Source organism: Aythya fuligula, chromosome 10 (genome assembly GCF_009819795.1).
Source record: "Aythya fuligula isolate bAytFul2 chromosome 10, bAytFul2.pri, whole genome shotgun sequence".
NCBI classification, from domain to species: domain Eukaryota; kingdom Metazoa; phylum Chordata; class Aves; order Anseriformes; family Anatidae; genus Aythya; species Aythya fuligula.
Genome location: NC_045568.1, coordinates 21,612,419 through 21,629,520, shown reverse-complemented (window position 1 = coordinate 21,629,520; position 17,102 = coordinate 21,612,419). Strand labels below are relative to the sequence as shown.

At 50.0% G+C, this 17,102-nt stretch overlaps 2 protein-coding genes across 2 annotated transcripts; both read right to left on the bottom strand.

The window, feature by feature from the left end:
- Positions 1-1,611: 1,611 nt before the first annotated feature.
- Positions 1,612-3,898, bottom strand: VHL (von Hippel-Lindau tumor suppressor; the record flags this gene model as incomplete). Its single annotated transcript, XM_032194280.1, has 3 exons — positions 1,612-3,224; positions 3,545-3,655; positions 3,742-3,898. Coding segments are annotated over 3 exons (453 nt in total), but the record flags the coding sequence as incomplete, so codon positions are not given.
- A 508-nt stretch (positions 3,899-4,406) lies between these two features.
- On the bottom strand, positions 4,407-9,872 carry THUMPD3 (THUMP domain containing 3). Its single transcript, XM_032194279.1, has 9 exons — positions 9,657-9,872; positions 9,442-9,519; positions 8,464-8,982; positions 7,345-7,475; positions 6,857-6,926; positions 6,358-6,473; positions 6,076-6,186; positions 5,705-5,828; positions 4,407-5,425 (listed from the first exon to the last, which is right to left on the bottom strand). The coding sequence occupies exons 1-9, from the start codon at positions 9,870-9,872 to the stop codon at positions 5,294-5,296; spliced, it is 1,497 nt and encodes a 498-aa protein (XP_032050170.1). The 3' UTR covers positions 4,407-5,293.
- Between the last annotated feature and the right edge of the window lie 7,230 nt (positions 9,873-17,102).

The following is a 17,102-nucleotide window of genomic DNA, read 5'->3' as shown; positions in this document are numbered from 1 at the left end:
CGGCGGCCGGGGGGCGCCGGGGGGGACCGGGGGGGGACCGGGAGGGGACCGGGAGCGGCCGGGGGCGACTTTTCTGGGCGCTTCCTCCAGCGGCCGCCCGCCCCCGCCGCTGACGTGCCGGGAGGAGCCGGGAGGAGCCTCACGGGGAGGGGCGGCCTTTCCGCGCTCCTATCGACCTACTTTCGTTACTTACTTACTTACTTACTTATTTATTTATTTATTTATTTATTTACTTACTTACTTATTTATTTATTACTGTGTCCCCTCAGCGGCTGCAGCCCCGGTCCCGGGGTTACGAGGGCCGGGGGAGCCCCGAGCGCCGCCAGGCTGGGAGCTGCTTACAGGGAACCGGCGAGCAGTGAGGCACGAAGGCGGGTATCGAAAGGCAAACACACATCCCAAGTGTGCTATCACTGACAATACCGTAACGCGAAGGCAATATCTTGTTACCGACCCGTTTCGGCAGCAGTAGCATCCCACCGCGAGGATCCCATCTGTCGGCTCGGCCGCTGCCTGCCCCTCTCCCTCCCCCAGCCGCTCCCCGCAGCAGTGTCTCTGCTGAGGCGTGGGACAGGGAAGGCCGTGCTGCAGGGAGCCGGGCACCAGCAGGAGGTGACAGCACTGCTGCCTCTGTCCCCTGGGTACCGAGGGGAAAAAGGAAATAAAAATGAAATCTTCTGCTTTGTCACGTTGGGAAATGAGGGTGGAAAAAAAGGTATAAAATTTGCGTACTTTTGTTTAAAACTCATTTAACAGTGTTTATGGCTTCTTTTTGGCTCTAATCATCACTTGCAGCAAAATGTTTCACAAGGGAACTGAAAATTACCTTCTCAAACTGAGATGAGCACAACCATTGTCCACTGAGACAAGCATGACCTACTCCCATTTTGTAGCCTTCCCTTCCAAACTGAGACTGTCCGTACTGCTGTGTGCTTTCCCTGAACTCTTGAACACTAAACAAGCGTCAGATTAATTTGTTATTTCTCCAGCATTTTCCGCCTTCACCTGTGACCCGTGCTTCCTGCAGCACCTGCAGTATCGTTTTCCCACTGCACTGCATTTGGCACTTGCCTTGAGCTGGAACTTTCAGTTCTGATCCTCACTTCCCCCAGATTGCTGTTGCTCTGGTGACTCAAGTGAAACAATGCTATGAATCGGAACAAAAACCACCCAAGTTTCTCATGTCATTATCAGAAGTAAATGCAACTTTCACTCATTGCTAATCTAGCTGAGTTACTCTGGGAGGCTCCGCTCGTGTGCCCACCCACGGGTTGTAGCCAGCAGGGGTCTCCTCTGGTCTTCTTTATTCTGTCCTACAGGAGGACTCCAAAACAGAAGAAAAACACTTCCTTGCATACAGTGAGCATTTCTCCAGTTTATCTATAACATGCTTGCTGTTTTTAATGGACTTTTTCAATAAGAGCTCTTTAATGACCCCAAATTCTCAATACTGCATTTATGCACCTGCTTTAGACTAGGCTGGAAAAAAAAAAAAAGTATTTCCTAGTTTGTCAACAGGAAAATCTCTTACTGATCAACCACGATGTCTTTGGGGAGTATTTCAGGAACACAAGTATATAGTCACAAGCACTGTGAAATTATTTGACAGAATGAGAGTCAAAACATAAATGTGCATTTATTTTTTATGACAAACAAAGATCAGTTCATACACTTAAGTAAGAAAAAACAAGTCTACAAGAAGGGGAGACATTTCATACTTACATAATACACTGATATTCTCAGTCAGTTTCACAGCTGTATTTTTAGAATATGTAACTAAGAAGCAGCTTATGCCACAGAAACGGCCTGCTAGAATCTCATCAGTCTGCTTCGCTGAACATTGAACAGCACCCGCACCTGCTGCTTGGTGGGCAGCTTGTGTAGCTGCTAAAACCGATGCTGCTTTGAATCACGTGCACGTACTTGCACAAACGCACATTAAAATCGAGGTATGGGGGAACAGAATATAGGCAAAGGATTTTTTAACTACTCATCCAGGCTGCAATAAAAGCACGGACCTGTTTGAGAGGAACTAGCAATAGGCCTGTGTGAGCTGCTGCAGCCTACCAGCCGCTCCATGGGAGGCACGAGCAACCCAAATGGCCCGTGCACCCCAGGGAGGCCTCTTGCTGTGACACAAACTGCCCTGCCATGGGGAAACGCAGGGCTCAAAGCATCTACCTGCTGTGACCGCTACCTGATACACCTATGGGAAGCTGTGGGTGCAGGTATGGTGGTGCAGAAGTAAAAGGGGTCCCAAAACTAAGATCCAGTCTGTGGCTGAGAAGGTTGGATCACCTAGAGATAAACTAGGCAAGAATTCAATACCGAAGGACAAATAAGGCATTCAAGGCATTTCCTGTGTAAAAAATTGTCAGCATCAGTTGACACAACAGGGTTTTATGGAAACCTTTACAAAGGTAAGAGGCAGAGAGTAAAACCCAGGAGTTTACACGTCATCTTTCCGCCAACACTGAAGTTTCGGTCAGGCCCTCAGAAGGTGATGGTGGAAGCTCTCACATACACACACCCCACGCTCCGTGATTCAAAGGCAAACTTAACGTAAGTGCAAGAGAGAGAAATTCCACCAAAACCAAAGTGTTCGAGCAAAACTGGTGTTGGTGTGCCACTTTTTAGAGTCCGAATTAAACTAATCCTTGATGCAACTTCCTTTCTAATACAGAGAAAGGTGAACTGCAGGCGTATTCTCCGAACAGGCGGCCTGATCTCATGCCTCTACGGAATGTTCTGAAATAGTCCAAAGCAAACATCTCTGAGCTTTGTGCACGCAAGGCCTAGAGTCCTGAGTCTGCAATATGCTCAACTAAGAGCAGAACTGAACCCTCATGAACCCGGCATACTTTTACATCCTGTTTAGTCTTTTGAATCTGACTTACCATCACAGCAAGTTTTCTACAATTTGTCTGAGTTTCAGAACTTAAAATACGGACGTTTGCTCTTGGCATGTTTCACGGTGACGACTCCTGCTTTAACTCAGTGGTTTGCTGTTTAAATGGTCTAGAATGAATAATGTCCACTTTATTCTAGAATTTCATTCCTTAACGTTTCGCTCCTCTCCAGAGACAGCCGCTGAAGATCCTTCTTAATGTCTGGGTGATCTTCCAGATCCTCATACAGCGACCGAACGATGTCCAGCTTCCTGTAGTCCACCGGCTTGACCAGACTGCGAACCACCTGGAGACATCTCTCTTTCAGGGTGTACACTGAGGTAAGAGCAGACAGAACAGAAACAAACAGAGCCCTGTCACTAGGCCTCTCGTTAGCTGCCCCAAGCAGCCGCTACAGACAGACGTTGTTCTTACAAGCGTGCGAATGCAGAAAGCAGAATGGGGTCATTTTATGCAGCAGTACAGGAGGGGAAGGGTTTGCTGTTTGCCACCGCGAGGCATTTTGTGCGAGATGTTTAAAAGCACGGTCTGCCAGCAGCTCTGTTCGGAGCACAGCCCTGTCGCAGTGCTCCCTGGGAACCCTCCCGCTCCGTCCCCTGCCCGCTGCCTTGGGGCCCGGCCCCCCCCAGCCTTACCTGGCAGGGTGATGTCGGCCTTGCTGACGTCGGGCGCGGCCACGAAGAGCTCCTGCTGGTTGACGAGCAGCCCGTCGTTGGTCCCCGCGTCCCGGAACAGCCACAGGTGCCCTAAGGGACGGGACGGGACGGGACAGCGCTCAGCGGCGCTCAGCGGCCCGGCCCGGCCCCCCCCGGCCCCCCGGCCCCGCACGCACCGCGGTAGCTGTGCATCACCCGCCCGGTGCGCGGCCTCAGCACGGGGTAGGAGCGCGGCCTGCCCTCGAAGTCCACCCAGACGGGCAGCACGCAGCGGGGGCTGCGGTTGTTGAAGACCACCTCGGACAGCTCGCGCGTGTTGGCGGAGCGCAGCCCCCCGGCCGCCCCCCCCGGCCCCGCCACCCCCCCCGCCCCCGGCACCGCCACCGGCACCGCGCCCGGCATCGCCCGGCCCCAACACGCGCATGCGCGGCGCCACCGGCGGGCGGGAGGCGCAGGCGCGGGGCGGCGGCGGGGCCGCGGGGCGGGCGGGGCGCGGCCCGGCTGGAACAAACAGGGCCCGCGGGGCCGCCGCTGCGTGCAGGGTGCCCAGCGCCCGGGGTAGGCTGGCAGCGCTGCACTGCCCGCAGCGCAGGGACGGAACAGGCCCTGCCTCCACAGAGGCAGCGGGCAGTGCGTGAAGGCTGCATCGCCCCTCACAGGGCACAACGCAGACTTGCTCCCTGTGCCAAACTCCTCAAACTTTAATACCTGTCCGTCTGCCTGTGCACATATCGTTAGCGATGAATGCACCTTAAAGAAAACGACAAACTGGTAACCAGTGGTGTCAGCCTCTGATGAGCAAAGACAAAAGCCTGAGAAATCACAGGACAAGCAGAGAAGAAACGGTATCTGCAACTTCAGTTTATTGAACGGATAATGTATTTTTGTAAATGCGGTGGCATGTCTACAGCAGTTTAAGTCCCCGAATAAATTTATACATACTGCCACCTCGATGTGTCTACAGTAGACATTGAAAACACGAACTTTTAAATGTAATTCCTAAAAGTATCTCTGTTCTCAAACAGTAACTACAGGCAGTTTGCTGAGGCTGCATGTGGTACCTCCCTCACCCACAGCAGTGGTACATGAAAACAGGAATCAGACACCGATAACTAGCACTAGGTTGAACGCAAACAGCAGCAGCAGCATACTGTTTAGTAATTAGTATTTTCTTACCAGAATATAAAAAAAAATCATCTTAGTTTACATTTGGGCAATAGTATAAATTAAAAAACGTTGAATTGGAAACATCCTACAATAAAGCGATGCTACCTCTAAGCCCTTCAAGGTAACAGGCTCAGTAGTGCTGTTGGTCATTTTAAGACACATGTATGATTTCTACAGTTTGAGGAAGAAAAATGAGCTGTTACCTCCAAGGATATCTCAACATATTTTCTACTGTAAGCAAAGAAAATAAACGTTTAATGTAAAAAACACAACAGACATAGTAGAGAAGACTCAGGCAAAGGAAAGCCCTATTAATATACCACTACTGAATCTCATTTTTGGGCGGCAGGGTGGAAAGAGATGATTTAAAAGTGGTTTCAGAACACACAGTACAACTGGCAGTTCTCAAGTTGATCCCTGGTTCAATGTTCATGTTACACAATTTCTGCTTATGTTGTTTTCGTCTTAGGATTTGACAGACAGCCATAGTCTCAGGTGTCTCCTTTACTGAGCTGCTATTCAGGATGTTCTGCAGGTGTCTGCTGCCTTCTTCCACATGGGTTACCAGAATGATCTTTTTTCTTCTACCCTTTCCCAGGTGCGCTTCAGAAGATACACTGCAGCGTGAAGCCCCCCTACGTTCACCCACACAGTTTGATTTTTGCGCCAGATGTGTCCCATTCTTGACAAGGCCTACAATCAAAAAAAAACGAAAAGAGAACAGTGATGGCTTCTTCAAGACAAGAGAGTAAGGATAAATTTGGTTTAGACATTGTTTTTGATTGTCTTCAGATGTGATTTGGGATAAAGTCAAATTCTTCAGGTCTAAAACTGTGTTGAAATGCTACTAGTTATCTCTCTAAAAGCGGATTACCTTCCATAGTGAAGTAAGCTTACTTTTTTTTTTCCTCAATAGGCGATCTTGTGCAAGTAGGTTTGATTTACTGGTAAGGTTTGTCACAGAGAACATACCTTGGCAAAGCATTTCTTGTCCTGCGTAAGCAGAGCAGCTCTCCCTGTCCCTGGCGTGCAGATGCGGCCCATCTCCATGAGGCAGGCTGGATAGAGATCCCAGTTCTTCTTCTTTGACCCTATCCTGTAATATAGAGCAGGGTCTCCCTTGTGATTGTTGAAAAATCGTTAACAGCAGCTGGTCTTTCAGACACGCATTAGTTCATTTCTGACCACATTTACATTGATTCTAACCTGCCCTTTTAATTTAGAGTAAATCAATACTTCTTAATTAGGTCCAGTTAAGTAACTAGAGAGAACCCTAACCCTGGACACACAAACACATGCCAGCGTGACAGTTACACACAGCGAGTTCAGCCACGACACCTCACCTCTTTCCAAAAGGCATGTCTGTCACGATAACATCCACAGAACCAGTCCGCAAAGGGAGATTGCAAATATCCCACTGAATGATGTCTAAGGGTATGCCCAAGGAAGTACTGCTGCAAGTGCAAAGACATTCATCTCAGACATGGTTTACTGAGAACATTTTTAAATTGACGTCTATAATACTAGCTAAAGAATAAATGCAAAAATATGGTCAAGGAAATCAATGCAAAATAGATTTACTCACGAACAATACAGGAAAAGAAAATCACTTGTGCTCTTCTCACCTTTCCTTATTTTCGTTTTTCTTTAGTAAAGAGCAGATGTTGTTTGCTGCTCTCTTTACAGCTTGTGGGTTGTTATCACCAGCAATGTGGTAGCAACTAGGCCACTCCATAGCTCCCTGGAGGAAAATATCGATAAAGAGCAACATCAGAGAGCATCAGCACAGTTCCCTTTTAAAATACATACATGTATAAAACTAAACTATTGCAGAATATGACCAAGCAATTTGAAGATATCAATGATTTTAAGATACTGTAACAGATATTTGTTCTAGGTATCACACACCTTAAAAGCTCAAAACACTTTTGGATTTAGTTTCTTCCTGCTATAGCTTTGGGAAGGAAAATGAAAACATTTACAAAAAGCGTATTTGTATCTGAAATGTTGCTGAGATGCTTTTGTAGTTGGCTATTCAGTTATTACCTATAAAACTTACACAAATTATTCAGTTGCAGATAGTGTCTCGAGTTTTACTATGTTAAAAAATAAAGGAAGAATCACCTCGATTGGTATTGCACCCGTACCGCACATGGGATCAACGATGATATCCGTTGGCTGTGGATCACAGAGTCTGAAGAGCAGGAAAAAAAAGGTACTTTGTCTTAAAGTCTTAAAAATAGGATTATTTTAGACTGAAGAAAACCTAAACTCTTTTAATCACTCCAGTTCTGCCCTTCTAACAAAACGTTTTCTGATTATTATTTCCGTTTGATAATTAGCATTTTATATGCGCCAATACAGTGAAATACTTTTGAGAATGCTGTGATCAGTATTTACTAAAACTGGCTAATGGATCACAGCAAACATTTACTTTTCTAAGCTGAAAAACAACCAGTGTTTCTGGACTTCTGATTTATTTATTTATTTTAAAATAAGAATTAACAGAAATTACATTTGAGGAAGCAGTGGGGAGGAACAAGGTATCTAACTTCTGATACAGAATGACTTAATTAACTGAGACTAATGTAAGACTACGTAATTACACTGACCTAAGCATGCCATAAGCCAGAGTTGAACGAAGAGTTGTGGGTCCAAAATGTGTAATATTTCTTCTGTGAAGACTCTCTTCAGTTAATGCAATGCCCACAACTACTTCATTATTGTGAATATTCAGGAGAACCTAAAGAAAAACTTGAACTAAATGTCAGGAGTAACAGAAGTTTCTCATAGCACACCTGGTGACGGTTTAAAGTGGCACCCATGATTCATGTAAAGCTGGGCAGTACACACATAAGAGCACTCTCGAAAGAAAAACAATCCACTATTTGTAATGAGGACAAAGCACACCACTGAGCATAGCGTAGCTTTTCTCATTCACACAAGACTTCAAAAAGCACTGTAAACATTACGTTGATGTTTTAAAAAAATGTTTTATAAGTATGGGGGGCAAGTAAGGTAAGTCCTGCAAGTCACAAGGCAGCATTTGGAAGGCAGCAATTAAAAAAAAAAAATATCACACTCCTGGTCCAATCTACCATATGAATTTGGAAGGTGAAAACTATTACAGGAAAGGGGGCCAGCCCTTAGGAAGACTTGCACAATAGACTTTTACTTTTTCTGCCTCTCAGAACACTGGTGGACCACATCTGCTGGACATCCTTTCCAAATCTCTGCTTTCCCTATAAAGGGAGAGAAACACGGGACAACTAATGTAGTAACCTCCTTCAACCACAAAACTACAGCTTGTAGATGGAATACCTTCTGTTACCTTATACAGATATAAAACAGCAGATTAAGCAAACGTTTTATGCAGGTGAAAGTAAAGCAGAACGCTGCCTACACTGTATTTAACATGAACAGGCACTAACTCTGTAGCATTTGAACACCAACTCAACCGCTTTGGGTTTAGCCATGTTCATCAGCTAACTTGAGGATGAGTGAAGTGTTTGCAGAGCAAAGGGGAAGCTGAGGAGGAGAGGTGTCCACACAGGGACACAGAAGAGATCATTACTGTGGATAACCAAAGCAGTAGCAGGCGGTGGGCTGTGAGGACGTGCACAGTGTCAGTGAAATTCATGCTTCTGAGGAGGCCATTTCTCTAAAAATGAGAATTAAGAAGGAATCTGTAAAATAGAAGTGTAGCTATTTTCCAAGGCACTGGACAATACCTCTACATCGAAGTTGGTCATGTCAGCTTTCCACTGGAAGTGCTCCTGCACAGCTCCGCCGAAGTCTCTTGCAGCCTCGTTGGATGTAAAGCTGTGCTTGTCGCCCGCTCTGTTGCAGGTAACACGGAACTTCAACACCTTGGCATCTCCTTCGCCTTCCTTGCCATCACCAGCCTTGGTCTCACCCCCCGAAACGCCACACGGTTCGTCTTTAGCCTCTGACTGCTCGTTGTCATCATCCCCGTTCTGTGATTCTGCTCCTCCCGTCTCCTCTGGCCCCTGGTCACCAGCTGGTTCTGTGGCCTGGGCACAGTCCTCTTGCTCACTCGCATCTTTTTGATCTGTTCCTTCCTCTTCTCCATCATCCTTCACCTTTTCTTTGCTTGCAGAACTCTGCTGATTATGCTTTTTGCGTTTTGTCTTTTTCTTTTTTAAGCTGTTGTTCAGCTCCCAAACTTTCAAAGGATCAGTCCAGGGCAGTTTCTTAACCAAATCTTCCAAATCCTTTAAAGCTTCTTCCTTTAAAAGACAAAAGAAGTTGTACCACGAAGACATTCCCTCCCATAAAAAACATCCTTTTTCTAACTCACTCAAATCGGTCTCTTAAACACATAACCTGTTGCACGTTTAAGCAAAGCTTGCAGCTTTTTGTGCTATTTTTGCCACAACTGAACCGAGTTGTATTTGAAGTCAAAGGACCCATAGCATTTCGCCATTTATCTTGTAACACAAGCAGTTAACACTGAATTAGGAAATCCAGGTGATCTTTATCATCCTCTGAGCACGACAGCACCGCAGCTGCTCTCTTCCTGGGTGCTTCCTTGCAGCACACCCCTGAAGTGCCGCTAGGCGAGCTGCCTGTGCTCAGCCTTTAAAGCCAACAACGCAAAGCCCTCGTTCCCCAGACACAAAGCAGTCTGGAAGCAGACAAACGCACAACCCCGCGCCCCCTGACCGGCTGGGAGGCGAGGAGCCCACCTTGGCTTCCTTGAAGTGGTAATCTCTGAACTCCTGCACCACGACGAACAGGTTGTCCACCGAGCGCAGGCGGTGCACCTGCAAGGGAGGAGAGGCCGGGCTGGGATGCGAGGCCGCCCCCCGCCGGGCGCCCCGGGCTCGCAGCAGGGCTCCGGGGCCGCCCCCACCGCCTGCCGGGCCCCCGGGGGCAGCGGGACCCTGCGGGGCGCACGCACCTGCGGCAGGCAGCGGGCCGGCACCGAGAAGTAGATCTTGCCGCGGTCCTTGCTGACCCGCGAGGCGGAGCCCAGCTTCTCCTGCACCTCCGCCGCCGCCGTGGCCTCGAACCCGGTGGGCACGGTGGCGCCGATGACGGCCAAGGCCTCCTCGGACGGGGCCGCCCCGCCCAGGCCCTCCTCGGCCGGACCCGCACCCGGACCCGCCTCCGCCATGCCCGCCGCCGGCACGCGCTGCCCCGCGGGGCCGCCCGGCTCCGCTTCCGCTTCCGCTTCCGGGCCGCGGCCGAGGCGGCAGCGCCCCCTGCTGGGCGGCGGGCAGGGGCGGGGCGGGGCGGGAGGGGCGGGGCTACACCGCACCAGAGGCCACGCCCCCAACCCGAGGCCCCGCCCCCTCTGTCTCTGTCAGCCCCCAGCAGCTGCCCCCGAGCAGTTGCATTGAACTGCAGCAGCTTGTGTGGCTGTTGTTTGATATTGGCTGTTAGGTATTACTGGCTGTTATTTATTATCGACTGGTTATTTATTATTGGCTGTTATTTATTACTGACTGGTTATTTATTATTGACTGCTTTCTTCTAATACTTAAGCCTGTGAAGGTGACAGTTGCCCTACCTTTAGGAGGCTCAAGGGATCAGTCTGCAGAATGCTTTGTGTTCTCCTAGAGACCTCACCAAGCAGAACGCGGGGTCCCGTCCCGGTGACAGACAGCAGCCCCCACTAACGGGCAGTCGCTCTGCCTATCTGCTTGATAAGGTGGCAGGTAGGCTTCTCCCTGTATCACAAAAGAGGCCCTGATTTCCTTCCTGATGAGGGAAAGATGAGCGTGTGGCTGCGCAGTGGCTGTGCGGTTAGCCTGCCACTGCCTTGCTGCGTGACTTCAGAAGAGTCTCTTCAGCAGAATTGGAAAATCTGTTTTTTAATAAAGCGTGGTTTAGGTCTGCATATGGCGGATTGCGGATTTCTTTTTTATTAGTAGATTTCCACATGGGAAAACTCTGGGTTTCTAATTCTTTGGGTTTGATTTTCTTTTTTTGAAGGTGACCTGTTAGACAGCTGGATGGGTTCTTTGAGTTTGTACCTAAGTAAGGCAACGAGGGGGACAAACCTTTAAAAAATGTTGAAGCTTTCAAAAATCTTGTTTGACTGTAGATCGTGAAGCAAGCAAACAAATGTAAAACCAAACCAAAGAGCCTTAAACCACTCAGCCAACTACTTGTCAGCAGTTCTGCTGCTGCTTTCTGGCCATTTTTATACCCCCATGCCCCTATTTTGCATCAGAGTTTTTTTCAAACAGTTCCTGAAGTGCTTTGGTGAACAGTTTTGATTTCCAGAGTAAAACTCAGGCGAATGGCTGCTCCGTTGGCTCCAGGACAGCGTGTGTAGGAGGCACTGCGTTGTGACCAGATGCACTGTCGCGAGCCCAGCCCTAGCAAAGTGTTGGATGGAGGCAGCTGTGAGCCCCCGCGATGGCCCTCCTGGTGCCTGGACGTGTCGTCAGCCATGTTCTTCATCAGCAGGAGAGAAAGGCGTTGTGCTTAGCGGTGTGTGACCTCGGCAATCCCCAGCTGAAGCACAAAGCGGTGCTAGCCTGAAACCTGGAGCTCAGCAGGGCAAACTGGCAGCTCAGTGGTTACTGCACAGGGAGAGTTGGTCGCGAGGTGTTGCAGCACTGTGAGTGCGCCCTGTGCTCTGCTCAGCAGAGAGGTGTGAAGCGAAGCTAGTAGGTGATAAGCCAAGACAAGTAGTTAACGACTTATGGTGAGAAATTGGTGTCTCTGCAGGTATTTTGGTGTTTTGGTACCCAGAGGACCGTCCTGTCTTTCCTTCCCCCTGGTGGCCTTTGCTAAAAAAAAAACACGTAAGTGATGACTGGCAGCTTCCGCAGGGGAAGCATCCGTGGTTGCGGAGCTGTGTGCTCAGGAAGGTCAGATGGGTGATAAGCTGATAACAGGAGGAGAAGCTCACACAGCTGATGGCAGGAGATGTACCGACAATGTCAGGCTGGTGCAACTGTGCAGCTGCGTACACTGCTGCCCCAGGTAACTCGTCCGTGAGGTGGGTTGTGTGCAAGCTGCTGGCAGAGCCTCGTCCAGCAGGAGATGTAACGTGCACAGAACTTGTCACCACTAACAGCTCAATGACAGCAGTGAAGGAGATCCAAAGATCTCACTTCATTTGGACCATAGTGACAAAAAATAACTGCTTGGGCTGGTTTGGTTAATTGGGTAGGGCATAAGTAAATTTAGAGAGGGCGCTGAATTTCCAATAATGAATTGCAAAGGTGTGTCTGTGCCTGCCTTGCCTGGAGAAACTGCCTGTATTGCATCGATTTCAGAGCTGGAGGATTAACTCAGCGTGAAGCAGTACCGCCTGTCCTGCAGCAGCAGGGATGTGTTGCATAAACCCCATGCAGTACGTGGGTTTGGAGGAGTTAGGATTCTCTGAGCAAAGAACTACATTTCCTTTCACATCACCACCATCACCACGCAGCTGCAAAGCCTGTGCCTCCTCAGGGGCACCTGAGGTGGAGCTGGTCTTTGGGAGGAGAAGAGCGCGGGTCGGGCTCCCTGGAGCAGCCCATTTTTGTAAGGAAACACTGAGCGCTGGGCTCCCTACATTCAAAACCATCACGGACAGGCGGGAGGATAGGAAGGTCTGATGTCCATGGTGAATCAGCCTAAGCAAGCCGCATTAAAGAAAACCTTTAAAGTGAGACAGCTGGTCTTTTCAGGGCCTGGGTTTTGGTTCAGACCATCTCAACTTTCACTTCGGACTGAGAAGCATCACCATTACCGAACCCTTTGCATCACAGCGAAGTCCCATCTCATCTGGCATTTTTCTTTCCAGATGCTTTGGTCATTCAACCAAGAGAAAACCTCTCTGCAGTAACGAGCAGCCCACACTTCTCTCATGTCTCTTGCTCAAGGATTTCCTGGGCTTTATGTCACAGCAGCAGCACGTGGTGGGTCCACGCAGTGACCTGGGGCTGCTCTGTTTCGTGGCATCCGGGCTCACCTGTCGTCGAGTCCCACCAGTCTTTGGGGGTGGAGCTGTTGGGGATGTCAGGGTCCAGCCTGGGGGCTCTACAGGCAGAGCCTGGAGTGCCTGGTGGAGAAAAGAAGCGTCCTTGGTGCTGGGCATGCCGCGCCTGCCTTCCACAGCAAGGGAACCTGCATCTCTCACTCGTTTGAGGTAGTTACTGGGCACTTGGTGAATTAAACCTCGGGGCCAACTGAGGTGATTACCTGAAACGTCCTTGAATGGAAACAAACATTTCAACCCATATAGTAATGATTCTGTGGCAGAGTGGCTGGAAAGAAACCATAGCAACGATGTCACTTAGATAGTGAGAAAGGAAAACACAAACACATTAGAAGTACTGACTTGAGTCAGGATCAGGACTCTCAAACAGCACTGTTGTCTTTCTGGAAATTACCGGGTAATTACAAGACTTTTTCTGTATGTAGAAAAGGCACGGTCATCAGCACGGCTGCGGCTGGCACCACGCTGTGTGGCTGTTACCTGCAGTCAGTACAAATTTCGGCGTTGTTTATTCCCTCCAGCTCAGTGCTGCGTGAGACCCCTTCTGTTCCCGACAGGCCACAGATGCGCTGTTTTCCAGCTGACTCGCTGCCGGAGGGCAGAGGAGAGGACCCTGGAGCTGGGACTTGCCCAGTTTCCTTGCTGGAATCACTTCTCATCTTCCCATTTGTATTCTTTCTGCTGAATCAAGCCGCAGCCTCTTTATGAGGTTTTCATCACTGGCATGGTCCCCACCCCCAAAGGGTTTTAGCTAGTTTGATTCTCATGGTAGTTGGAGTGCTCCTAGAAAGTTATGCCAGCCTCCTACACACAGACGTCTTGGTGCTCATGCTTCTACCAGGAATGGCTAGGGGTGCAGTGGTGCTTTTGGTTTTGTTTTGTTTTTTCCACTTACGTGCAGAACTGCTCACCTAGAGAGGAGACCTTGGGACCTATGCATTAGTTAACCCAGGTACGGTGATGAAAGGCCTCGTTGTTATGGCAGCATGAAGGCTCCGTAAAAAGGCCTTGCACATGGTTTTCTGACCTCTGGATCGTTTGTCTTTTTTCTCTGATTGTTGCTGTTGGAGGTATCCTGAACAACTGTCTTAGGGTTAGAGAACCGAATCCTGTCCTTACCTCCCTGTCACCGCTTCTCTCCCGGCACTGGCTGTTAACGCACATCTCTGGGGGCTGTCGGTGGCTGTGATTGCCCAGTGACCGAGTGCCTTTAGGAACAAGCTGGCTCTCTCATTTGTCGTTCCCGTTCCTGCTGCAGTAGTGCCAAACTGGTCAGGCATCTGCCTTTGGGTTTAAGCATACACACTGAGAAGTGAAATCCACTGTTTGCTCTTCCCAAAGCTTATGAGCTGTACAGAAAGTGTTTTGGTGAATAATGTGCGTGGGGGTGTTGGGCTCTTCCCTTCTGACACCTCTTGAAGAAAGCACAGCTTTCAGAGGACCGGGTGATGGTTTTACCACTTCCTCTTCAAATGCTGCTCGTGTGGCACGTTCTTCAGTACCGTTTGTAATCCCTCTCCTGCTGATCTTCACTGCTGCACAGAAAGCTCCCGCGGATTTAACACAGAAGTCAGGTTTGGGGTTGCGTTTCAGGATTTTTGTAGGCAACCTTGTAACCTACAAGCACCTGCTAACTAACCCGCAGTCAGGCTTACTTCAAGATACCTTTGTGAACGGGTGATTCTTACACGGACATACGGGAATAAAACAAGGCAGGGGTGGAGGAGGTAGTTCACGATTCCAGATTCTTTGTGGTGTGTTAACTTCAGCCCGCGCTGGTGGCGGTGCCTGAATGCAGTGCCAGGCAGCCCGTGGTGTACGCTGCCGGGCAGCCGGACGGGCCTAAAGGGCTGGAGACCTGCGTGCTGTGTCGGCAGCTGGTGCGGGGAAAAGGAGAGGTGGCGGAGCTCAGGGGCACGTGCGGCTCCAGCCCGGGGTACAGCTTCGGGGCTGGGAGCCCACGTGGACAGGCAGAAAGTCAAGATGTGTCAGAATGCCTGCTGAGCTGGAGGAGTGGCATGCACAGCCGTGGTTCTCGTGGTAGGACACCCTGTGACAGCGCCTTTGAGTAAACAGGGTCACTCATCTCCCACCTTTCGCAGCCCAAGGCAGGTTTGTGCAATGCTCAGCCCGTCTGCTGCTGAAGCTGCCTTCCCTAGAAGTGACGGCTCCCTGCCTGCGCTGAGGCAGCACGGGAGTCCCTCTGCATAAATTACCACAAAGCAAACCCTCAGTCCTGCGGGCAGAGGGGATGGCCACATCACTGCAGCGCGTTGCTGTGCCGCTCTCAGGACTTGCCTGTGTCTGTAGGATGTCTCTCGTTAGCGCTCCCCTCCTGCGGTGCCCCAGCTCATGGGGCTGCGTCCCAGCTTGGCCAATCCTGCCTGCGGCCGAGGGCTCTCATTTTGGTCAGCACCGCCAACCCAGCGGGCTGTGTCTGTGGGCCTCAATTAACGTGGCGTGATCAGGGACACCACGCGAGGGCTGCAGCATGAGACCACTGCCGTGGACTGGGGATCATTGGAAGGCAGCTGTGATAACGGAATCTGAAATGGAGACGTGCTCGCCCCAGTTAATGCTGTACCCGTTGCCCCTGGCCGTGCTGAGGAGCGCACCATCACAGGGTCTGCACCTTCCTGAAGCTGAAATCTCTGGAGATTTTTCATGAGGCAACCTTTTAAGGCCAAACATTGCCAGTTGGTCTGATTGTAGCGCTAGTGGGAGGAGAGGGGAATACACAGCTCGTGGAAACCTTTTGTTTTGAGGTGTTTCCCCCAGCTGCACCTGCTCCTGTCCTCCAGTAACAGAAATTCTGCCCGACCCACGTGCTCAGAGCCCCGTCTTCGTGCCAGCCTGCCCTCCCCAGGCGTGCCGGCCGAGTGATGGCACAGCCAGACTGCTGAGCCGGCTGGAGGAGGTTGGTGTGCAGGAGGGGGGTGAGAAGGTTTGGGGAAAAAAGCCGTTCCCTGGGCATAGCAGCAGAGGTCTTTTCACTGGTATAAATGGTTGGTGCCGGCGGTGGGTCAGCTGGAGATTCTTAAAAAAATGGGGAAGTGGTGCAAGGCAAAGACTGTTCCCCACGCTGCAAGCACCCCATGGCACATGTCGCTGGGTTTTCTGTTCGCACGCGGTGTTTGAGCAGTTCCAGCAGGGTACCGGTGCTACAGGGACACACAGCCTCTGTGTGAGACCACGAATGCCGATGAGCATCTTCATAGCTTGCACCTGTGTCTTACTAATACCTTTCATGTGAATCTTTGTTTTCTTAACAGCTCATTTATTAGCAAGTAAATTGCAGCTTGCATATTAAAAGACGTGCCAAATGTCACCTGGGGGCCAGAACAGACTCTAATAGACTTATAAAGTCTCTCTCTCTCTCTTCTTTCCTTCAGAAAAACAAAATCTTACAAAGTCTTACTAAGCCTTTTATTTATTCTCTAGGATGGACTCTTACGAGGTCCATAACACATGATAATATCAAACAATTCCTATGAACTTACCCGCTGTTAAACTCTCCGTGACCCTGCTCTGGCAGGACAGAGCGAGAAGCTGAGACGTCCTTGGCTTGGTGTAAGCACTGCTCTGCAACAATTAAAACATCGGGGTGGTATCAGCACTCTTCCCATCCTAAGCCAAAACACAGCACCCTACCAGCTGCTAGGAGGAAAATGAACTCTGTCCTAGCCAAAACCAGGACACGCCGGCTGATGGAGTCTCCAGCTCAGCCCCGCACTGCTTCTGTGTGCACGCTGCACTTTCTGCCGTTTGCTCCGAAGAGCAGTTCTGAGCTCCTGGCACACAGCGAGCTGCGGGCAGTGCATGTGCCCCATGTTTCTGTGCTGCGCTGACTTCCCTCGTCTCGGGAAAGACATGAGCCCAGACAGCATGTATGCTGGCTGCTGCACCTCTGTGCTGAATCATTTTTAAAAGATCTCAGAGCCATGGAAGCACCATGATGTTGGCTGCAAGGGGCCTCGTCCCAAACCTACAGCCACCCTGACAGGCTCAGCACCACTGCGCTGCCTGAATTCTTTACACGTCCCTGAGCTTTTCTAAGGCCAGAAACACCCCCCCTGCATGTTCTGCTCTGCATGTTGTGACGAACTCTCTTTTTAAAGAGGTGTCAGCATCGTTACTTACAAGTGCTTACGATTCTAGAGCTGTGTGTTTTCAGGAGGGCACTGGAGAGGCTTTCTGCGTTAGGTGCCGTTGGACTCGGTGAAAGTCACGGTGGGGAAGCTGGACTTGCCCCGAGCCCAGTTACTTGGCACTAAATGGTGACGGTATTTCAAGGTGAGGCTGGGAACGCTGTGCATTTCCACAGGAGCGGAGTCTAGGAGGAACCTCACAGGAGGGCACGCAGGCGTCTGTATTTCTGGTGACCTGGGTCTCCTTTTAGACCTG

What these genes read in the sequence shown, in the direction of transcription:
- THUMPD3 (XM_032194279.1), bottom strand. Translation starts at nt 9,872, where the DNA reads ATGGCGGAGGCGGGTCCGGGTGCGGGTCCGGCCGAGGAGGGCCTGGGC. An exon ending in AAAAACGAAAATAAGGAAAG is followed by an intron (nt 6,187 to 6,357) that starts GTGAGAAGAGCA and finishes TTGCACTTGCAG; the next exon opens with CAGTACTTCCTTGGGCATAC. An exon ending in ACAAGAAATGCTTTGCCAAG is followed by an intron (nt 5,426 to 5,704) that starts GTATGTTCTCTG and finishes TTTTGATTGTAG; the next exon opens with GCCTTGTCAAGAATGGGACA.